The sequence below is a fragment of the Rhyacophila brunnea genome, unplaced genomic scaffold, assembly GCF_057557595.1.
Source record: "Rhyacophila brunnea isolate RB1 unplaced genomic scaffold, BYU_Rbru_1.0 scaffold_3, whole genome shotgun sequence".
NCBI classification, from domain to species: Eukaryota; Metazoa; Arthropoda; class Insecta; order Trichoptera; family Rhyacophilidae; genus Rhyacophila; species Rhyacophila brunnea.
Genome location: NW_028232965.1, coordinates 38,161,787 through 38,179,180, shown reverse-complemented (window position 1 = coordinate 38,179,180; position 17,394 = coordinate 38,161,787). Strand labels below are relative to the sequence as shown.

General features: G+C 29.3%; 1 protein-coding gene across 1 annotated transcript in view; it reads left to right on the top strand.

Moving 5' to 3' along the window:
* The first annotated feature begins 13,263 nt into the window (after positions 1–13,263).
* Positions 13,264–17,394, top strand: part of LOC147068321 (uncharacterized) — a 157,164-nt gene continuing 153,033 nt past the window's right edge. Inside the window, exon 1 of the mRNA XM_085952767.1 lies at positions 13,264–13,419. Within this exon, the coding sequence (XP_085808893.1) occupies positions 13,264–13,419 (156 nt within the window). The remainder of the gene's footprint in view (positions 13,420–17,394) is intronic.

Below are 17,394 nucleotides of genomic sequence, written 5' to 3'. Positions count from 1 at the left end.
TGTCTATGTCTTTTTTTACGAATTCCCTCGTCGGTCGACTTTCGAAAGCTTCGCGAGTCTAATTCAAATTTCTTCAGCAATACAAACAAACAACTAGAAGTCTTGTCTATATATTAAATAGGACTTAAAATATATTCATTGAATGAATTTATTATATATTAACAACATATGATATTATTAAAAGTGTATGACATCAAAAAGAAGACATATAATGCGTATGTTTTCTGCGTCAATATATTTTTAATATCACTGTTAGAATGTTTATGCAATGTTAAAAAAATATCAATAAAAATATATATTAATACTTGAAAAGTTTTTTTGTGTTTTAAGTATTTAAATTGTAAAGCCAATGTAAAATAAAAGAAAGCTACGAATAAATAAACTGCAGACGAAAAACAATGTTTTTTTATTTTACAATTCTGTTGTTGATCATACATAATTTTGAAAAATACTTCTGAAAAAATATATTATAACCAATAGAAAAAATCTTTTTAAAAAAGTAAGACACACAGTATTCAAAAGGAATCAAACCTGCATCTCTTGGTTTTACGCCCCGTTTGCGCATTATTCACTATGCTACGAGGTGACATACTAATTATGACAAATTTTAACTATTGGCCTTTTAATACCTGCTAAACAGCGCTCTTCTAAATCAAGCTACTACTGGCAATCGGTTTTTGTTTATTAAATCAAAGTGGGTACCTACTTTTTTATATTGCTTATAATATATTTTCTCAGAAGTGTTTTTAAAAATTATGTATGTTCAATAATTAGAATGGTACATTCTTAAATCTTGTGAATTATTCGTTGAATAAAAGAAATAGTTAATTAAAAATTCTGTTGTTTACTTTGTGATTGCTGCATTATTCCGAATGAATACAAATACACTAGTATTACTTACATAATTGACTAAATACTCTAATTATTCAAAATTATAAAGGAAATTCTCCAATATTGATTGCTACTATTAAACAATAGTAAATTTGCTATGAACGAAGTTGTAAAATGGTTAACTTCCAATCACCGTATTGTAATAATATATTATCATAGTGAGTATTCATTTTCTTCAGTTATCGTAATTTTTTTAAGAATCTTGTGAATCCGTCCGTGCGTGTAGTTTTTTGAGGATATCTATTAATTTTCCGGAGACACATTTTTTATAGTATAAGTGAACTGTATCACTATATTTTTTTTCTAGGGACCCCCAAGATTTTTTTAAATATAATTTTCAATGTACTTATTAATGCGGTGAGGTAGAAGAATGTTGTTATAAATCCATTCATAATAATATTAACGTGTCAAGAGTATAAGACGTACAGCTTGCTTTGTAATTATATCTACCTACAGTTGTTTTTTTCAGTGGATTTATGATAACAATACATACTAAAATAAGTAGAGATATAACCTACACTCTGTAATGGTGAATTAGTTTTACAACCACACTTCATGTTTTTACAATACTTATAGATAGAGCTAAGAGCTCAGTATTGAACCTATCAATATATCGACAGTCGATACCAGTGGTGTTTGGTGATATTTTCTTGTAAAGATTCTGTTAAAAAATAATATATAACAACCATTAGGCACAATATTTCTACTTAGGATTTCTAACTGACTAAATTTTGGTGTTTACTAACTATTGCAGCGTTGGAAGTTCTGTTGTATTATTAAAATATTTAAGTAATATTAATGATATAGAACCTTAAGAAGAAGAAGAGTTAAGTAAAATATACTAATCAATCGAAATATGTATATATTACGAGTATTATATCGAATATTTTTGGGGATGGTCCTCCATACAGAATAAAGCTTATTAGTTATAAATAAATATCTTTAAAATCTCTCGTATATTATGGCATATAATCAAATAAGCCTTTCTGGAATTAATCTGTATTTTAATTCTATACTGAAATATCTGTGTAAATGTTTATTCAACTGAAAAATCATTGTGCATTGCTAAATTCAATTAAAGTGAATGAAAAATAAAAATTTAAAAATTGAAATAAAAATTTGGTACAGTTCGGTTATGAGGAATATTAGTTTGGGTTAGTTTAGGTTTAGACGCCCACGGTGGCCGCGCGGCATAAGCGTTGGACTATAAAGCCGTGGGTCCCACGTTCGAATCCTGGGTCTGGCAAGTACACATATTGTTTTTCAATTTGTGTGTGTCAGAGTATGGACCTAATAGGTTGAGCAAGTGGCTGACATCCATTTCTCATAAAAAAAAAACAAAATCTGTCAATACAAACTTCCACTCTGTGGAGGCCCATATGATCCTATCAGGATCGGACATGGTCGGAATATTATCAGTTTAGGTTAGGTTAGGTTGGGTTAGGTTAGGTTAGGTTTGGTTAGGTTAATCAAACAAATAATCCAGTATACCGGGTGTTTTCAAAATGTGTTTTCCGCTGTATTCCTCATAACCGAACTGTACCAAAAATTTTTGCAAAAAATTCAAACGCCATTATTTTAGAACAATGTCGTTTTTCAACGATTCAAAATAGTATTACAAGAAAGCATCTGTAAATTGTCATTTATGGCTGGGTACGTTCATATTAATCATTTTCTTCAGAAACTTTACAGAGTACGCGGTTGCATCGGAAAGCATTGTTACTTTTATCTTTGTTTTCCATCATCTTTATTTTCCGCTGTCCCACATTTCTCTATTTTTCCCACTCCACTGGCATATGTTTTTAATTTCAAAAATAATAAATACTAGAGAGCGTTAGTTGTGGCAATGCTCTGCTAAATTGCAGTGCAGTCGGAGACTATAATGCAAAAGAAATATCAGAATATTGCAAACATTCCTTTCATGATTTTATTTTTCTCACAACAAAATTTATTACCTTTTTATGGTGGTATCTTTTACAAGTAATAGCGCAATATTAATGGTTTTGTAGCTATATAATGATACAACTATCAATTATTCTAGAATATTTTTCCCTTTCAGTTAAAATTTAAAACATATTATAAAACAATCAATATATAAATATATATTATACATATTAATATTGTATTCCATCACTTAAGTCCCGTTTACATGATTCATTTTTGAGAATCATCGCGGAGGAATCATTTTCAGTGACCGGTGTATCGCACATTCATTGACATTTTATTGAATCAAAAGTGAATGAAGTTAAACTGGTTCTACTTTTTAATAATTTTTTGATCACTACGGATGATAAAATGTTGCGCGCGCGCACCCGCGCTATAACTGCCCACGCTCGTACCCGGAAATTTGTACGTAAACAGTTCACCGCAGGAGACTTATTCGTGCGCCGCAATACGTGAAACATGAGTTCGTGTAACATTTAATCAAATGACTAGTTCTTCGTTGAACATTTCACCGTGCAGTATATTTGTACGTATGCTACAATATGTGGCGATAGTAGTTTGCTGTTCCAATTAGACTCAATACAAATTTTATGAGATGTCTTTACTAGGTTAGGTTAGGTTAGGGTTAATCTAATTGAAACAGTACTGTTTGCATACCATCGCCGCATTTTGTGGAAGAGCGCTGATGAGTAGGTATTAAAATTGACCAATAGTTAAAATTTGTCGCAATTAGCATGTCACTCCGTAGCATATTGGTAAATTCGACGGATGGGGCGTAGACCCGGGAGATACAGGGTTCGATTCCCTTTTGGGGTGGCTTACATTTTTCAAAAAAAAAAATTTCTATTGGTTATAATATTATACTCTCTCAGAAAGTGTTTTTCAAAACTTGTACTTTCAATAATTAGAATGATTCTTTCTTAAAAACTTGTCAATTATTCGTTGAATAAAAGAAATAGTTAATTGTAAGTAAGGACCTTATTGGAGGAAATTTTGAGTGAATTCTATACAAGAGACGTAGGTACGTAATAATTTTATTTAACATACCTACGAGTGAATAACAAAATTATTTTTTTGTTATTTATTTACATCATTTGAAATCAAAATAATGAACAATTAAAACAAAAATAGTAAATTACTTCAATGTATCCTAATGTTTTAATACAAATATACAGATAACACTTTTGTCGCATACCTACTAATAAACATTTTTTGTGACATAGGTACTGAGTGTTTTTGAAAAACACATTAATATTAAATGACTTTTTTGAAATATAAAATATGCGAACGTTGCAAATATTATTATTCATAAAGAGTATGCATAATCTATTTAAAAGGGTTGCCGTTGTATATATTATTTTTTTAAATGTCATATACTCGTATACGCTTCGCATATGATTTTTACGCTAAAAAACTTTCTAATGAACAACACAGACGCGAATCGTGACCAAATGGGGGATACGGCAAAATACAATATACATGTATTTTAAATGCGTTTTTTATTCCGTTTTTATAGTTTAAATTTAAAAGAATATTTAAAAATATATATATAAAAATTTGGGAGTGGGACAACTGGGCGCCATGACAATTGGGCGCCGCACTGTCGAATGAAGTAAATAGATGTTCGTTACGATTTTATACATAAATTAGACTAGAAATTTTAATCAGTTTCTATTTACTACTTAGTAGTTTTAATTTATTTAAACATAATGTTTTTATTGCGGTTTGAAAATTATCATGCCTGAGGCGATACTGGTAAAAAAAAATCTCTTCTTGTTAGAGCTTAAACACAGTATGCATAATTATATCATTATTTACGTGTGCATATTTAAATTCTCACCAAATATTAAATAATTATGTAATAATTAAAATATAAATAATAATATTTAACATATATTTTCAATAATTTAAAGATGAAAAGAACTTTTTATATACAACGTTTTTAAATTTTCTGTTGAATCATATAAACTTGACTTGACTAGCTTAAACGATCAAAAAAAATTCTACTTGATAGAAATACTGAATAGTGAAATGTCATTTCATATTAATTTCCATAGTAACGCACGTATATATTATTTAATAATTTAGTTGCTAGGACCCTAACCTAACCGATTTTTTTTAACGGTATATGTTAAAACACGCGAGTTAACATCATTTTACTCCCTACTTCAATTATAGTTTGTCAATTTATGGCTACGGCCGTATGTTGTAGCTTAACCACTGGGGAATGCCAAAAGAAATGGCGTATTTCAAAAAAACACTACCTTATTCTTAGGTCAATAATTATTATAAAGCAATCATTATTCGTAGGATGTTTATCACACTTGAATGATCAAAGACATAGCTTATAATGAGTATCTTTAGAATTATCTTCAAATGTGTTAATTTTGTCCATTTTTTGAATAATAAAATGCCTAATTCTTGTCAAATTTGGGATCACAGAGATTATCAATATAATTTTTTATCGTAAATATTTTACTAAAATTATCTCATCATAAATTATACTGATGGTTTTATAAATGCGTTTAAAAATTAATAAATGTAAAAAATCTTAACACCACTGCACAGTTATGTACTAAAATATGACTATATTCTAAAACATTAGAGCGAGAGGTTTAAAAGAATACTATTTTATGTAATAAAAATACTTTTTGCAGTCATAAAATGTTTAAAATAAATATAAAGGACAATAAGGCTTCAAAATTATATAAATAGATTATCTACAACGTTTAAGGTATGTCCAGGATCATGCTTTGAATACAGAAAAAAGCTCAATTTTGACCCACGCTGAGCACGTCCGCCCTTAATAGAATGTCGATGTCATGTTAATCTAACTTATGATGAAAGTTATGCATATATGAAAATGGAATAACATAATATTATAACAAAACCTTCACTAACGTGACAGCGTAACTTCTTGCTATTAAAACTGACGTCTCTTTTAAAAATAGATTTTCCGGAAATTATTAAAATATTTTATAATTGATATACCATGAGAATATTATAAAAACTGCCCAATGTAAACGTACAAATTAATACTATTAAGACTATCGACTGACGGTTTTTGATCAAATTGGAATATAAATAATTAATAGTTAATGTTACAATAAATATAATAATATGTTTAATAGTAAATGCACGTACCATAATAATTAAATTATTGCAAGCATGATTGTATTCAATATAAAAATGGCGATATTCTAATCACAAACGTAGTTTTTGAAAATCCATGGACACCAAAAATTATTACAAATTATACATTCCTTTTTGTTTGGTGTTTGCGTAGATAACCGATAATCCAGACAATTAAAGTTTCGTCAAAAGCTATCTTTCTATAATATACAAAACGTAATTATTTAACAACTGTCAATTATTATGTTTTAATATTTTGCCACCGTCATCGTGTCGTCATCTGCGCTCACCTACTTTCGTCTGCGATCAGTTAGTAAGAAATTACATAGTCACCAAAACTTAAGGTACCAATCCAAATATCGACTAACAAGTGTAAAGGCGACTGCATATGTATGCTCTGTCACTACATAACAAGCAGGTGCATAATTATGATTGAATGCACTTACTTTAAATTATCATGGTTAAATTTACCTATAATCACTATTCGAAAGATTTATTTTTCATGGTTTATGGTGAAATTCTTGATACTTTAATTTATGTGTGACAATACTTAGATAAAATAGAAAAAAATAATGAGTACGCCTTTCATACCAACATTGAAATAAAATAAAGAGTGAAAGCACTTGAAATCTAACATTCCGTGTTTGTAATGTTTTAATAATAGTTTATATGTTTTTTTTAATGTTTTGTTTGGTACCATATCCTCTCCATTTTCTCAATTATATGAGTGTAGCATATTGTTATTCTGGTGCCCGCTATGAGTGGAAAATATCCGGCCGCCTGAGTTTCGTTTTTGTAGAGAAACAAACCTCAAAACAAACGTTCAAAGCAACTTGTTAGTGACACTGGATATATTTTTGTTATTTTAAAACTTTTATTCTTCTGCACACGTGAAATAAACCAATAATGTTACGAAGCACAGTTTTGATTATCAGACATTTCCTTTTTTGACATTCCGTTTTATTCAACGCCTGTAATACAAACAATATTGCTTTGATAAACATAGCGAAACAGCTGTGCTGTGATAAACAAATATGATAAATAACTATTGAATTAGAATGAGAACTGTAAACCTCGCAAATATCTATAAATGTCATAGTTGTCATCACTATTTATTACATTAATATATTTACTTATATCATATGTGAGTGAGTCCTCATTATTATTCTGATTATACGGAATAATATTTGTTTTACTTATTATAACACTAGTATTTTTATTTTGATTGGATAACTCAAAATATACGAAATTTCTATCTTTATATAAATACTTACATTTCTTGACAATAAGTTATCCCCTGGATAATTCCCCATGGTTAGTAATTCTTCCGCGTCAACATTCCATAAAAATAACGTCAATGTAAAACCCTCATGGATATTAGCCCCCCTTATAAAATAAAAGTTAATTAAAAAAATAAACAACGGATAAAAATGAAAAATCATTAGTTAAAGAGACTGGAAGAAAAATTAAGTAGGTACCTTCTCCAACTAAAATTCTCAAATCACCAACACAAAATATAGCTAAATATAATTATTATTTAAAATTAATTTTATTAAAATCATACACAGCGTGTAACAGAATTTCATGTACATCTAATCCAAATATTTTAAATTTTATTTACAATATGTGAAATCTGTTTTTCTTCGTATTTAATTTAATCTACCAATATTCAGAATGGGGTTTAATATCCAGAATTATTTTTACACATGAGATTTTCACATGAGTGTTTTAAACAGGCGGATTATTGTCTAGATATCATACATATAATTTACGTAATGAAACAAGATTAAAAGTCTCCATAACACTATATGTTATCAAATTTTAAACAATATTTGAAAATAAAATATTAATGTACACAGAACAAAATGATATATGTAAAACAATCCTTAAAAATGTAATTACAATTATGTTTCGTCAAAAACATTCTTATCAATACATATTACCTATATTAGGGAGTGAATAATTTTTCATCCGAATAATAAAATTTTGGTCGAAGACTGTTCCAAACATAATCTCTCATATTATAATATATATTATGGATATTTCCATTTAGAATAGTTACTAATTATTTTGTTTAAACAAAAACACACAATATTATATACGGCGGTAATAAATAATTTTCTTTTCATAAGAACATTATCAACAATGCAGTGGAAACTTGTTTCCACCTGGTCACTCCCGGTTGCATGGGGACAATAATATGTTTATAAACAATGCACCGTTTTGTAGGGAAAAATGCTACATTTAGTCGTCGGTGTGGCGAAAAACGCGAAAAACCGACGCTATTTTCCAACAATGACGCCGTATCCTGGAATTTACGACGCGGCGTTTTCATATTTTCAACGGGCGAATAGCTTTCTTTCACGCTTGCCAGAGGGCGCTATATGTTTTACTAGCTAAATGCTAGTTTCTGACGTATAAAGTACGTGCTGACTTGTTGAAAATGTGAGACAAATTGAATTCTATTTTAGTGTAATTAATCATCGATAGAAAACCGGTCTTTGTGTCTTTGACATTGAAAAAAATATGGTTTTTTTAAAAAAATATTAAAGAAAAATCGTCTTATAGACAAATTAATAATGGTTTTAAATTTATGTGTATAATATGAATTTAAAACTGTTAAAATGTTAGTACAGCTAATAGTTATATTATTGCATGAAAAAATCATCTGTCGCTAGTTCACATGCGTATTTTGAGCCGTGCTTTACTATTAAAAGCTTAAAATAAGTTTTTTTTTTCATGATAAACTACGCTTTTTACAACGTTTTTATTAGGTCGTATTCTTATTTGCCCGGTACAAATCTTGCAATCGATTTTAATTAACTTTCCGACTAGCTAGACATTTAAAATATATCAGAACACGATGTCAATTCATTTTTTAATACTCTTGGCCATCTTTAAGTAGAATTAAATTCATTTTCAGTTAATTCTGTTTTGTATGAAAAGTTATTTCGGAAGAAATCCGTAATCCAATCCACTATTATTAGTTGTTAGTAAATTATTAATATATACGTGCGTTACTACAACATGAGTATCAAAATGACATTTCAGTCTTATTTCTATCAAATACAATTTTTATTATCGTTTAAGGTAGTCAAGTCAAGTTTATATGATTCAACAGAAAATTTAAAAACGTTGTATATAAAAAGTTATTTTTATCTTGTAATTATTTAATTAGCAGTCATGCAAGTAATAGTAAATAAATAACCAAATAAATACATAAATAGCAGGCAGTCATTTTAATTTTATTTTATTTTCGAACTACGCTGCCAATGCAGAGAATAATACCTTTTATATAGTTACTAGTTCAACGAATGTAAAAACACTCTGGAATTCATATTAGTGATATACAAATAATTCGATAAGGTTTCAATTTAATAGTCCAAACTCTTACGCACTTGTTATTTCAAATATTGTCGATGACGATATTATATTTAATAAAATACAATTAAAAAATACTACATGAACTAGTTTAATATTTGTATCTAGACAGTATTTTATATAATTGATTTTAAGTGTAGGTTATTTCCATTTCATCCTCAAAATAACTAAGAGGTTTAGTTCGAAGTAGGCTTGAGAGTGGGTCTATTGTTTGGGCACCGCATCAGTTGAAGTATGGCCTTATGGTTGAGAGGGTTCAGAAGAAAATTTTGAGACTCCTTTACATGAGGTTATATGGATACTATCCGTGGCTTTATCCAACTGACTTTCTCTTAGCTATGATTACATACTGCAGTCTGCAATTTAGAAGAGATATTTATTTAGCTACGTATTTTTTTCGACTTATAGGAGGTATAAATGAGAACTCTACCATTCTTGGCAGTATTGACCTGTATGTCCCTGATAACTATCTTAAAAATAGAGAGCATCATTGGTTTATTATCCCAAGGTGCAGAACCAACCTGCCACTGGTAATGCCAATTGGGAGGGCGATAACTATATTCAACCAAATTGCTTCGGGTGTTGATATATTCCACTTGCGAGAGAGTAAGTTTAGGTGGACGCTAATTTATAAATTCTTAAAATAGGGCCTCCTTAAGGCGAAGTCTTCACTGAGCCTTTTTTAAAGAGGCACCTAGCGGAAAAACACGAAGCTTGCAATTTGAGACATTTTTTTGATAATTTACAATTTCAACTGTATTAATGAATAAATATGTATCTGAAAACATTAAAAATAAAAATATTTTTTATTTTAAGTCAAAGACAAACTTACAATTGTAAAAAATGTAATAAAATGTGAATTTGTTCTATCGGTCCGCACCCTATTATTACATATATTTTATGGTCATATTTATTATTAAAATTTAGTTTATTAAGTTTTCTAAGCATCACCTAAGCGATTTTTGACAAATTCATAGTTTTAATATTTTTTATATCTATTTTAAAAAACATCGATTTTTATAAAAAATATAAATGTGTATAACTTGAAATCCTTTTTATTTATATCAAATCAATTATTTTTATAAATATAAATAAAATACACATTTTGTTATACACATTTATATTTTTTATAAAAATCGATGTTTTTTAAAATAGATATAAAAAATATTAAAACTATGAATTTGTCAAAAATCGCTTAAGTGATGCTTAGAAAACTTAATAAACTAAATTTTAATAATAAATATGACCATAAAATATATGTAATAATAGGGTGCGGACCGATAGAACAAATTCACATTTTATTACATTTTTTACAATTGTAAGTTTGTCTTTGACTTAAAATAAAAAATATTTTTATTTTTAATGTTTTCAGATACATATTTATTCATTAATACAGTTGAAATTGTAAATTATCAAAAAAATGTCTCAAATTGCAAGCTTCGTATTTTTCCGCTAGGTGCCTCTTTAAAAAAGGCTCAGTGAAGATTTCGCCTTAACAAACTCGGTGTACTTCTTTGAACTTCTATAGATGTATAATTGTATTGTCAGTATTGTCACTGCTTTTGTATGTTTATATTATGTTCTCTTTTTATTTTTTCATTTTTAATGCTTTAGATAGATAGGTAGATATATTTTAGTCATTGTTAAGATGCTTCTATTTTTTATATCTTTTCCAACCATCACATTATCTTGTTAAATAAATACTATATATTTTATATAAATAAGCGTCGGTCTAATAGCATTGTGGGTCCCAGGTTCGAATCTTGGGTCTGGCAAGTACACATATTGTTTTTCAATTTTGTATGAGTCATAGTCGGAAGATATAAATAATATACTATATTATATAAATAATAAATACTATGTATAGATACTGAAAAAACGTTATTATTACATAAAGCAAAACACTTTAGAAGTAAATAAAGGAGCTTTTAAAACCTTGAGATATTTTAATGTTAAGTACCATAATAATATAATTATTATTATTTAGAAAGTATTTTTTAAATATTTTGAGTAATGAAAAAGTTCCCATGAACTTGGAATTTAAATTTTCCTGAAATATGCTGGTGAAAGCTGACAGCGGAATTTTCCGTAAAATTTCCGCACTTTCATATACACGTGTTGTGTTTGTGAAGATATTTTGTCGAAGTCTGTGCAGAATGCAATTTCCAAGAAAATTACTTTCTAACAGGTTGAGTACCTACTTAGGAGAATTTATGTTTTTTTAAGCGATACAAATATCTTACAAATTAATGTAAGTATTTTTGTATGAAACCTGCATTTGATATAATAATAATGCGACATACTATTGCAACCAACGTTATTGCATTATAGCAAAAATGAATGTGAATAAAAATACTATGAAATAAAAACCAATTTGTGGAAACAAAGTGGAATAGTGAATAAATATAATAATACACTATTTCTTTTTACAACGAATAATTCACGAGACTTAAGAATATAAAATTATTTATATGGAATATACATTATTTTAAACCGCTCAGATATACACATATCTATATAAAATTTGGAGTGATCCCGGCGTCGGTGATTATTTTAAAAGTACTACTTAACTTCATCATAATTAAGTAGGACACCCGTAGCATATTTTTATAAAGTACATTAGCACGAATCTAATGGTAAGGTGAGGTAAGTCTCGTCGGGCGTCGTATTTTTTCAAAAAAGATTTTTTATAGTGGGTCTGAGGAGGCTTTATATTCCTAAGACTCAGTCACTGTTACCTTGCTTGCATAGACGGATCTCTTTGATAAACAGCATACCTTGACGGTTGCCGCTCGGACGGCATCCAGTTTAACATTTACGACAAGTAGCTTCATTTGGAATTTATATAGAATCGGCGAATACCGAAAGACGTACCATTCCATTAATATATAATGTTTTTTATATTTTTTTTGTATCTCCGAACATTGATCACGAGTCTCCATTGTTAGTAAATACCATGTCTCAACTCTTCATTTATTTTAATTAGATTAATATGTATTTTATCTTTTTCTTAATTAAATCTAAATTACAGTGTTTCCTTTACACCTACAGTATTTCATCATATACATAATTTAGATCACACTTGGCGCCCTATATTATACTAATATAATAATAATATATATACCTACAAGGTTTTCTTATATAACATCTTTTATATTCTACTGATATTCATTTAATTTTTATATATTCTATAGATTCATGTTTCACTGATAGTCAATTTCACGAGACAGCGCGATCACACGCCTCGATATTGAGAATCAATTTAATTAATCTAGCTTTACCATTGAGCATTGTCAATCTTTTCTACATTTCTCATTTCTCATTTTATGCCTTTACATTTCTTTCTATTTTTGTACCAATATGAGTACTTGCGATTGTACTATGACATTACGTACTCTCGTATATATATATTTAATACTCCACAAACTGCTTTTATTATTTAGATAATAATTTAAATGTCAAATGTTTAAGTGTCATTATTAAAGGATTGTATTTTTTACAGATGCTGTCGAAGACGTATTAGATTAGTCATTTATTTTAACAGAAGTTTTCTTACGATTTAGAATAAAAGAATTTTCCCATTTAAATTATGTAAGAATTATTTTGCTCAAGTAAAAAGAACTTCTGTCAAACTCGAAAAAATTCTCTACAATTGACACGAGTTAATATTAAATTTTCAAATGTAAATTTGAATAAAAAACTAAAACAAAAGTTTTGCTTTAAAAATCGTGGATTAACTGCCAAAAAAGTAAAATTTAAAGTTAGATTATACGTTTAGAACAATGAAAAACAAAAAAGTTTTCGAAGTAGTCGCTTAAATCAACATTTTTGTGAGCTGTCAAGGTTCTGGAGTGATTAAGTACGAAAATAAAACTTTTGAGTAGAGGGGAGAAGGAATTTTGAGTTTGTGACGTCATGGGGGAATCAAGAGAGGCGGTTCCTCCTTCCCCAACTCGCACATGTTGCTGGTCAGCCAACTACAGAAGAGATAAAGCCCAACAGCAGTTTTACCACGACAACAGGGGAAAGAGTTGCAAGAAACTCCTCAAGCACAATGGATACCCAAACAAGGTAATTGCATATTTTCATTCAATACCTTTTCTATTTTTAGATATCTAAAAATGTGTAAATGTTGACTGATTTACATTCTTTGCTGAAAATATCACAAAAACTTGTGCAGTCGTTCTAAATACTTGCTTACTTATTAAGCTGGCAAAATAGCCCATTTAGATTCATGGGGTCGACTGCACAATAATTCTCTAGGCAGGTCCGGTCTTAGGACTCGTGCTCTACGTGTGAAAATGAAAAAAAAATCGACAAGAGAAATTGAAGTTTTTAGTTATATTCAGATATTATTGATTATACTTATTGGGCAAGCGAATCGTATAATGATTGGGAGAATTGAACCGAATTCTTCATGAATATCTTAGACTTATTTTAAATAAAGACACTCGGGACCAATACTTAAAAAATACATTCCTTGTAAACGTTTGAGAATAGTGGGCGATGTTGATGTAATAATGAAATATAATTTCAAGAATCGAATAAAAATGAACTAGTAACATAATAAAACTAAAGCATTTTAATATGTAAAAACTGAAAGTTAGTTTCGTCGTAACTAGATATGACGATTGTAGCTTAATTGGTAAAACACATTATCGCGAATCAAGTGGATATGGGTTTGTGTTCATGGAAAGGTGTCATATTTTTGATAAGATTTTTGGTTGGTTGATATCTGAGGTATATTCAACTGATGTATTTTAGGTTATTTCTTAATTAATTTAATTAATGATATTGAAACAAATTATTATAGAAATAACAAAAGACTTTTTTTAAGAAGTGTATTTCTATAAAGGGCAGTACCTACCAGAGAAAACTTGTGTAGAGTCTGTAAGAAGAACATGAAAGATTATATAATTTGTAATACAAAATACCTATCTATTAATAAAATATGTTTCTGAAAAATATGGGTCCTGAGCGGGACTCGATCCTGTATCAATCAGATTTCAGTCACTGTGTTTTATCAGTTAAACAATCTGTATCATATCAAGCACATCGGATGATCGAAAAAATCGTTAATGTTGGCGACGATTTTTTGTTTTTGATTCCTAGGTGGCTCTTGATTTTTTATTTTTAGCATCCCCCATCTGAGAGTCGTCTTTTAATGACGTAACACTATCCTACAACTACCTTTCATCAGAATATATTTTACCCCTTTGTCTAAATCACTTCACATTTACGTCACAACTCCTCCCCGATTTGTTAATAACAAATTTGTTGAAAATGGTACTTTTTTCTCAGAATAAAATGAGTTCATCTTTTGTCCATTTTGTGTTTCCACTATCTCATTCTTTCCTAATTATTATCACATAACACCAGAGTCCACACTATTCCATGTCTATGAATCTTACTATGTTTCAAATTAAACTATGACTGTACCTATTCTTTTATGTTCCTGAGTGTGCCAAATGATGTGTGTACAATTTATGGAATGCTAAATACTAAAAATCTTATTTATTATTGTTAATTAAATATAGTTAAGCATAAAGTGTTAATTATTATTATTTTTTGTTTGTGAATTACATAATAATAATCATGGAAGATTTTTTATTTTTAAAATTTACTTACTTCAAACATTACAAGGGTAATTAATTGCATGAGAAAAATTCTTTCAAAAACTGAATCGCATTTATTTCGATTAATCGCTTTTCTTGCCGATATTTCGTGTTTGCTTATTCATGATAATTATTTACGAGAACCTATATCACATGGCTGCTTTTTGTTTTACGCCATTAAACTCTCTTCGTCTGAATGTGAAAATGAAAGTCCACTCCATTAAACTGCGAGTGTATAGTAATAATACAGGAAGAGAATAACGCGGGCTACAGGATGAGGGGGAGGGGAGCTCATTTGGCCATATAATTTGGCCCATTTTGCTCAATTTGCATTTCAAACGTGAAACCTTAAGCTCGCTCTGTGTGTATAAGAAAGACACATTTGTTTTGCTCATGGAAATTAAGCGGTTTTTTGTCAAGCTGTAATATATTACAGATAGTCGGCTTAAAAAGCTTCTTGAATGGGACGTAATTGTTTGCCTAAACGGCGATTCATCTTTAGGATGGTAAAATAAAAATACCATGTGCTAATTGTCCCTTTTAAAATAATAATAAAGAAATACAAAATTGTATAGATTTTTTTACAGTGTCTCCGATCTTAAGAAGATTATAATGTGGGCCTTCACATGGTGGAGATTATATTCACAGATTTTTGTTTTTACGAGATATAAATGTAAACCTCCTTGTCCAGCCTATTAGGTCCAAACACACATTGTAAAACAACATGAGAATTTTCCAGACCTGGAAGTGGGTGGTTAATAATATTATTGTTGCCATTTAATAAACATTGCTCTTTCCGATTAAAATACATAGATGTTTATATATTTTCATTTACCATTATAAAGTACCGATATAATTCATTACCTTTTGATTATTCAAGACTGAATAATATACAAGATTCAAAAGTAGTAGCATAATTCAAAATAAGTCATTTTGAAAAATTTAATCTAGGTACTTCAAGAACGATCTAAAAAAATTGACAGCACTAGATTCGAACACAAATCTTTCACAGTCCTCGCGAGTGGACAACCGATCTCTATATGAGTCACGAGTCTACTGGACTAGGTATAATAGGTTTATTATCTTAGAGTTTTCAGGATATGAAAATTCATTACGTAAAGTAGTTACACAGTATTAAATTTACAAAACATAGGAAAACATTTTAACCGTATATACTTACTAAATGATTTCACGTATTTTATAAAAAAAATACCTACTATTACCATTGTGATATTACAGCCTAACTAGATAATTGGTTGACCTAAATAGACCAAATTTAATTTTATTTATTCAAAATTACCGCCCATTCAGAACATAATTTCAAAATATAACAATAGAAACGTTAGCCGCCCGGCCACTAGATTGCTACTATTGCTAGTACAAAGTACCTGGACTTTTTGAAAAACGGCAATTGGAAAAAGGCAAGGCGCACGATTACGCCATTTTTATTACCAACCCATAACGTTAACTCATATTCAAACAACATGTAATCGAATAATATGTATAACAGGGCGGTGATGTCTTCGTAACCTCAATAGCCACATAACCTGTGACCGTATGTAATAGTTTATCTAAATATAACTTACTTCTACCCCACGTGCTAAATGCAGTGTCCAAATACATCAAACCCACCCTCCAAGAAATCTTGCTCGATCGTATGCTGTAATAAGTTGACCTAATGTCATTAGTTTACACTACTTAAACTCTTTCCAAGAAGTAGTAGCATTGGTACATTCGAACAACACAGAATGTTACCCATTCAACATTATTTATTCTATCTAAAAAGATTTAAATTGAGAAACGATTACTGTTGTCCATGTGACTGCTACACATCTCAAACTATGTGGCATTTCATCAACGACTGCCCTATACTAGAAAGGGAGCGATGGACTCTCATAACTCTATGTAGACAGCATAAGTATGAAATTGAACTTCAGAAATCTTAAAACAACACAAGAAATCTACAAAAAATATTTAATTCTGGCCATAAAGAAAAATAAAGATATAAATGGAGGAATATAATTACTGCCATCAATGTAACTAACCCTTCCAACCAGCTTGTACGAAAAAGCGAGGGTACAGTTATTTAAAAAAAATATTATTTATTTACATTCTAGTTTATTTCAGTTTTTTACTAGGTATTCCATTTTTTACTTTTTTAGTTATTTACTCAAAGTATAAAAGTTATATCAATTTAGATCCAAATTCTTATCAAGTACACTCATTCGATAGTTTTAATATTTTTTTTCGTTCATACTTTCTAAAATTGTATATATTATATGCACACGTTGAATTAATTGATTCCATATCAATATATTTTGCATTCCGGAAACGGTTACGGTAGTGTCCTTCGAATGCTGTTACTTAACGATCAGAGCTCTAACGACGGCTCGTAAACGGCGTAACGACGTCGCTAACGCCACTGAAACGC